Source organism: Xenopus laevis, chromosome 7L (genome assembly GCF_017654675.1).
Source record: "Xenopus laevis strain J_2021 chromosome 7L, Xenopus_laevis_v10.1, whole genome shotgun sequence".
Lineage (NCBI taxonomy): Eukaryota > Metazoa > Chordata > Amphibia > Anura > Pipidae > Xenopus > Xenopus laevis.
The window spans coordinates 124,270,447-124,278,051 of NC_054383.1; the positions used below are offsets into that span (position 1 = coordinate 124,270,447).

At 41.8% G+C, this 7,605-nt stretch overlaps 1 protein-coding gene across 2 annotated transcripts; it reads left to right on the plus strand.

Annotated features, from left to right (window-relative positions):
• Window positions 1-82: 82 nt before the first annotated feature.
• LOC108696795 (protein XA-1-like) lies at window positions 83-5,812 on the plus strand. Of its 2 annotated transcripts, none has more exons than XR_005962609.1 (5): window positions 83-192; window positions 795-949; window positions 3,942-4,365; window positions 4,764-4,970; window positions 5,728-5,812. XR_005962609.1 is itself a non-coding variant. In XM_041569662.1 (5 exons), the coding sequence occupies exons 1-5, from the start codon at window positions 126-128 to the stop codon at window positions 4,959-4,961; spliced, it is 621 nt and encodes a 206-aa protein (XP_041425596.1). In that variant the 5' UTR covers window positions 83-125; the 3' UTR covers window positions 4,962-4,970. The 2 variants fall into 2 exon arrangements, 1 of the variants encoding a protein (XP_041425596.1); XM_041569662.1 differs by lacking the exon at window positions 5,728-5,812 and having other exon boundaries at window positions 3,942-3,992; window positions 4,216-4,365.
• Window positions 5,813-7,605: the final 1,793 nt, after the last annotated feature.

The following is a 7,605-nucleotide window of genomic DNA, read 5'->3' on the forward strand; positions in this document are numbered from 1 at the left end:
ATTGGCTACCCCAAAGGATATTCACAAGGGGCGTAGACAATGAAGAGCTTTAAAAGTCGGCTGTGGCCGCTCTTCATACAAAGCAATCCACGGCACTTGAAGAGAGATAGACGGGATTTCCAGCCATGTTTTTCTACGTTCTTCTGCTTGCTCTAATGGCCCAGGGCTGGAGCCTTCCACAAGGGAAGACAGGTGAGTAAGAATCATATTGTGAGGTTTCATTTGTGAAGGCGTAAACACTGATCTTTTTATGGAGCATAAATTTATTTATTATACCAAAGGGGCTTCTTTCATTATTTTTTTTTTTTTTGGTTTAAAAGGCTAAGCAGTGGGCAAACAGCCAATGATTTTAAACTTTTGACATCTTGGGTGACCTTTTAAAATGTAACTGATTCAATCCTCTAAAAAATATAGGAATATTCAGTATCCCTTTAAGGGACATTTTTTTAGGAGCATAAACTCATTTTTTTTAAAGGGGTTATGTAAGTTTTCTTTGAAGGGCCATATATTAAACTGTGTGTGAGTGTGGGTTTAGGGGGAGAGAGTCAGCCTATATTAGGATAGACGATTCTTATTACACAATTAATGCAAAAAAAAATAATTCAGATTTTAAGTCTGGGATAATAATTTTCATATTCAGACATTGTCTTATGTATTTTCCAAGGTAAAAAGGGTACAATAAAAAACGGAGATGATAATTAAAACTCGATTATATAAATTCCAATTCCAGTAAACAAAGTATGAAAGTTGATAATTGATATCTGTATTTGTCTTCATTTTTTCTCACATTTAAGGAGAAGATTCTCCAGTCTTCAGGCCTCCTTCTCCACCCATGGGCCCTAGCCTTCCTCCACCTGTCAGCCATGACCTGCACAGGCCATCGGGTCACCCTGAGGAGTTCAGAACTGGAGCATCTTTACCTCCAAAAGAAACCCCCAATGAACCGAGGGTGAGCAAAGCAAATTACATTTTGACTCTATATGACCATTTATGACAAGGGTGGAATAACGAGATCTGAAGGGTTCCAGGGTGAACGTGATTTCTTTCTGATATAAGGTCCTCTGTAAAACACACATTTATCACATTTTTTCTTTTAACAATGATAAAAGAATTGTCCCATTTTGAATGATAATGTTGCAGCGCCCATAATACTTGTACTATTTCTTGTCTTTTAAATTGCTAGCAGTCTGTAAGACTAAAATTAAAGTACAGCATTTGTGACCAGGGTCAGAATGGGGGGGCGGCAGTCTCAGGGTCCTCCTGGCCTCCCGCCCCTGCTGCAAAACCCCCTATGTTCCCCCAGCCAATGCCGCAGCCCTCCTCCAACCCCACCCACACACATGCTCTTACCTTTTTTATGCGCTGACTGGGGCAGGAGAAGAAGGTCAAGGCAGCTGCCACGGATTGGGTCTGGGCCAGCGCAGCTCACAAGAGCCTCGGCCCACTGGGTTTTTTCCCGGTGTCTCCCTGGCTTAGTCTGACCATGTGTGTGAATGACACAGTAGGGGTCATTTGTCAAATCTTCTGCTGAAGGTGCTGGAGCAGAGAGAAATGCAGCCCTATACCTAGTGGTAAGTTCAGGGCTCAGCAGCAAGGAGTTGCTAATTGCATTTGGGGGCTCTATTTGTTACTATAAAGCACTTTAATGGAAATGTAGCAATGGGCAACCTTGTTAGACTTGAAGGCCCACTACAACTGACTGTAGATAAAGAATAATTTGTGGGCAGCAGTGACTTATGATTTATCCATCACCTTGGCTTTTTGAAGTATTATCTATAAAAGGGAAATATAGGCAGTGTCAGACTGGGATGCCAGGGACCCACCAGAAAGCCTTAGACTGTGGGCCCACCAGAAAGCCTTAGACTTGATGCCCACTTTCCAAACTATTATTCCTCCTCTCCTCACTCAACCTCTTTATTCTCCTAATGTTTTATATCTACTTACTATATTCTTTCATTATTAAGGAAATAGGGAAATAGGTTAAATGTGAGAAGCGAGAGGCCCACTGACACCTGGGTCCACCAGGAGTTTTTCTGGTATCCCGGTGAGCCAGTCCAACACTGAATATAAGAGAATAGAATCAATTTTTAAATCAGCTGACACATTGTTCTATTCCTAGCATGGCCTTCACGATAGGAAAACTGTCCCAACTGGGGTCCCACATCACACAGGGAAAGTCCTACATCAAAAGGGTAGAGTTCCAAATCATATAGGAGAAGTCTCTCATCATGCAGGAGATGTCCAACATCACACAGAAGTCCCACATCACATGAGGGCAAATTCACTAAGAATCGAAGTTGCGCCAGGCGCAACTTCGCCGCTCTTCGCCACACTTCGCCAGGCGAATTTTCGCCAGTGCACCGCAAATTCACTAAAATGCGAAGTTGCGCACAGGGGTAGCGAAAGGTTGCGAAGTTGCGCTAGCGTTGTTTCGCTATATAAAGCGAAGTTGAGCTAGCGAAGGCTAATTTGCATACGGCGCCAAATTCAAATTTCAATGGAGGAACATGTATCTGCACTACAAATGCCTAGAAAACCTTCAAATCTGCAAATAAAAATTTTATTTTGCCCTACACATGTGCCAACTGTCTAGGTAAGTTGCCATGAGTCAGGAAAAGTAGGGGGGAGGAAGGGGAGCCCCAAAAATTTTTCGATCTTTTTCAGCCTATCAGCCATCATGTAGAAAACACGCCAGCGTTTTTTTGACTTTTTTTGAAACAATCCCTATCTACTCTATTGCGCTTCGCCAGGTCTGAGGTGGCGAAGGAAGTCTAGCGTAAAAGGTAGCGTTCAGTACACTGCGCAAGTTAGTGAATTTGCGTAGTTTCGTCGCTAGCGAAGATTCGCCTGGCGTAAGGTTGCGAAGTAACATTAGCGAAACTACGCCAGAGTTCGTTAGTGAATTTGCGCAGTAGCGAAAATGCCAAACGCTAGCGAATTAACGCTAGCGTTCGGCGCTTCGCGCTTTAGTGAATTTGCCCCATAGACTCTGCCATTACCCTCAAGTTAGCTGGAGAAAAGAGCCCTGAAGGAGTCAGCACCAGAGCCCCCTTGCTACCAAATAACTCACCTAAAAAACCTGAGGTGAGCAAAGCAAATAACATTTTGACTCTATGGCTTTGACTTTATGGCAGAGGTGGGCAGCTGAGAATTGTTTTTTAACAACAGTTGGAGGTTTTCAGGTTGATAGCGTCTACTTTATAATATTAGGTCCTGTGAATCATGGGTTTATGTCTTGCTGTTTAGTTATAAAGGTTTGCAACTATAGAGTGTAGCATCTAGATTGATTGCAGCACCTGTAATAGTTGTATTGTTGCCTTTTTGTATGCAATTTATACAGCGTTTATGGCTTTGTAGTCTGATCAAATAAGCGTAGTAAGAGCAACACGATGGCACAACATTTTCATGTACCTCCAGCAAGAACAGACTGGGTCTTGTGGCTTCATTCATCCTCCTGTCAGTGAAGACCTCACAGTGCAACAGAGACAATGTAATTGTAAGATGGGCCCTCTAATTCTCTTTCTTCCTTAAGCGACCCTTCTTTGTTTATTTATTCTAAAGCTTTTCATTTGTTATAATATTATTGTAATGTGATATAAGTATAAGTTACTGGAGCACAGTGCACATTCTAGTTCCCACTTTTTCACCAATGTTAATGCAACTCTCACAGTGCACCATGGGACATGTAGTCTTTTCTCATGCCAGTACTGAAGGACTACAACCTTACAGTCCAACACTTTCAGCAATGTAATTGTAGCAGCATAATATGTCGATGGTAGAAACACTTAACCTTTAATACTACTTATTAGCAATTAGCATTTGTAAAGAACACATCTTGTATTATGTATTCTAAAGAATATATGAGGATAGGATCTATTTACTATTTTATATTTGTAATGATAACTAAATTTAAGGCCGCTGACACCTTGTTCCATCCCTAGCATGGCAGGCCTAAGAGAGATCTTCATCATGGGAAAGTTGTCCCCACTGGAGTCCCTCATCATAGCAGATTAGTAGTCAGCACAACTGCAACTCACTTCTTTGGCTGGGTGCACGTCCTCCAGTGGCCACCTTCCACTGGCAATATTAGCGAAGAAAGTTAGTCCAGCACCCACTGTTTCATGAATAAAACGGCCTTTATTGGACCAAGGGCATTACAGCAACGTTTCAGACCAACTGGTCTTTTATCAAGCTAACCAACATGTGATTCAATAGTGCTATTTATACACTCCCACTGGAGTCCCTCATCACACAGGAGAAGTCCTACATTACACAGACCATTCTTCTAATACCCACAAGTCACATGAAGAAAACAGACCTGAAGGGTTCAGGACTGGACGTCCCTTGCTACCCATAAAACCTGAGGTGAGCTAAGCAATTAAAATTTGGACTCTGAGTGACCATCTGTGGAAGATGGATCTGGAGGTTCTCAAGCTAACAATGTTTACTTAATGATATAAGCCCCCCCCCGCTAATCAGGTGTCTTTTTGCACATGTCAGTTATAAAAGAGAAATAAATCAAAAGGGAAGGGTGCTTGCCAATCCAAAGTAGAGTTTGAAACTCCAACACCAACCCAAAAAAAAATAAATAGCCCAAATAAATCAGTCCTTTGTTTATTAAAAGCATGAGTGGCTGCTGTGGTCCAAAAAACCTGATGCATTTGAGTTGTATTATGTAAAAATGTATGAAATATTTGAGGATCTGATCTATTTCCTGTTTTACAATTGTAATGATAAATACTGACACATTGTTCCATCCCTAGCATGGCAGGCACAGGAGAGATCTTCATCATGGGAAAGCTGTCCCTACTGGAGTCCCTCATCACACAGAAAAATTCCACAACGGCAGCAATGGAAAAAGCCATCCTCCCAGACCAGGCCATTCCACCTTTGCCCACAATGACAACTCAAGTGAAGAAAAGAGACCAAAACATGGTCGGGAACAAGGAAAGAAGCATTAGTAAACATAAGTAAGTCTGAAGGTACTCAACTGTACCATTGTCTCCATAAATGATCCACTGCTTTATTCTAGGGCTGAGGTCCCCAACCTTTTTATTCCTGTGAGTCACAATCATATGTAAAAAGAGTAGGGGAGCAACACAAGCTTGAAAAAGTCCAAAATAAGGGCTGTGATTGGCTATTTGGTAGCCCCTATGTGGCCTGACAGCCTATAGGAGACTCTGTTTGGCAGTGCACCTGGTTTTATACAACCAAAACTTGCCTCCAAGCCTGGAATTCAAAAATAAGCTCCTGCTTTGAGGCCACGGAGAGCAACATCCAAGGGGTTGGAGAGAAACATGTTGCTCATGAGCCACTGGTTGGAGATCGCATGGAGAGTGAAACCCATAAATAACTATGGGTTATATACAAGGCAATTGCCAAGTTGCTATTTGCTTTAATACTCTACTGTAAATAGAGTAAGTTTTCTTACTGAGCAGGCTTCAGTTATTATCTATAACTCTTTTGAATCCACAGCAAAACAGGTTGTACTAAATATGACCAGAGCTTAGCAAAAATAGGAAGAATTAGTAGTACAGCAAGAATTGAGTAAAGCAAGGCTGATCGCCAGTGTTTAGATCCCCTTTAATCCAGTCCTGCATGTAGCCCAAACATAACTTGCTTGCACACTATTATTACAGAATTATACTATGGTATCTATCATTGCTGGAAGAGATATGGTGGAAGCAGTGTATTGTACTTATACTCACAAACTGCTTTCTTTTACAGAAAGAAGAAAAAGTAAAAAAGATACTGAGTACATTGGATGGAATTATTAAAGTTATGGCAAAACCAATAAAGTGACGATGATACATATTTTGTGTCCTTGTTTCTTTTAATAATCAAACCAAACCAGTGCTAACTGGCAACCCAGCTTGTCCGTCAGGGTAAAATTGCGTAGTAAATATTGTTGGAACTATGCAAGAAAGTTGGATCCAGAAAGCCCCGAATTACAAAAAGACCGTCTCCCATAGACTCCACTTTATCCAAATAATCCAATCCAAACTGTTTCCTTTTTCTCTGTAATAATAAAACAGTAACTTGTACTTGATCCCAACTAAGATATAATTAATCCTTATTGGAAGCAAAACCAGCCTATTGGGTTTATTCAATGTTTACATGATTTTCTGATGATGACTTAAAGGAGAACGTAAGCCTAACTAAAGAATTATCTAGAAATTTTGTACGTTATTTTGGACATCTGTACCAGCCCAAGGCAACTACAGCCTTTCAGCAGTAAAGATCATCTGTGTCCAAAGATGCCCCAGTAGCTCCCCATCTTCTTTTCTGCTGATTCACTGCACATGCTCTGTGCTGCTGTCACTTACTGAGCTTAGGGACCCACTCACAATATACAGTACACATAGAATAGAAATGTCACAATATAAGGCTGATTAGTAATTAATACAGATAATTACTACATGGCAGCACAGAAACCAGTGCAATTAGCATCAGAATTTAATAATCAGCAAACCTGTAGCATCAGCTTATATTACAGGGGAAGCTCATTTTCTGCTGGATAATTAGTGACAAGCCCTAAGCTTAGCTTCTCAACAGCCAATCAGAGCCCACTGAGCATGTGAGTGTCACAGACACTTTCCAAGATGGTGACCCCCTGTGACAAGTTTGAAGTCCTACACATGTAGACAAACCTTCAATAAATACTTTGAGAAAACACTCCCCAGTGCTAGCAATGTGCCATAATGTATAGAAACTGAGATCACAAAAGATGTTTCTGGGGGAAGTGTCTCAAGTGCTTAATCACACCTGTGGGTGTAGAGAGAGGTTGGAACTCAGAACATGAGTCTCCCACCTGTATAGGAGATTACCTAATAAATGTTTTTTTTTGTGTAAATCATGAAAACATCAGCTGTAAGTGATGTAACATCTGTCACAGAAGCTGATTTTGCAAGGCAGACCCATCTATTAACCTTTTAAATGCCACAGATCGTAGAATCTACGTTCTGTGGCAAAGGTACTTGAAATGCCACAGAACGTAGATTCTACGTTCTGCAGCATTTCCTGGTTCAGGAGCGGAGGAGCGGCTGTTAGAGCCGTTCGCTCCGTTCCTGCTCGATCCCCTGCCCCTAGGCAACGAGCAGAGCAGGGGATCGAGTGGCCCCTGGGGCGCGATCGCCCAGGGGCCCAAAAACAGCAGCAGGCACGTGTTACTTACGTGTCCTGCTGCTGCAGCCTGCACCTGATCGACGATCTCCGCCCCCACAGCACACAGACAGGAACGACGAGGCAGATGTCTTCCAGAGGCTCTTCCTGATCGCCTGCAACAGTCTCCAGCAACTTTTTCAGGTTAGTGCAACAATTACACACACAAACACACCAACACACACTTATTACAGTAATACACACTTAGATTCACACTTACACACACTTACACATACATTTTTGGGGATTGGGGGGGTCACTTACACTCACTGCACTTACACACATGTGCACACGCACACACGCGCACATAACATGTAATTTACCATTTGTACACACGCACACGCACATACATGGCATTGTGGCTTTTTTTTTTTTTTTCTTATCGCATCGTTTCTTTTTTTGGCTGAAAAAAATGTTTTATTGCCATTACGCATAGCGTATTCG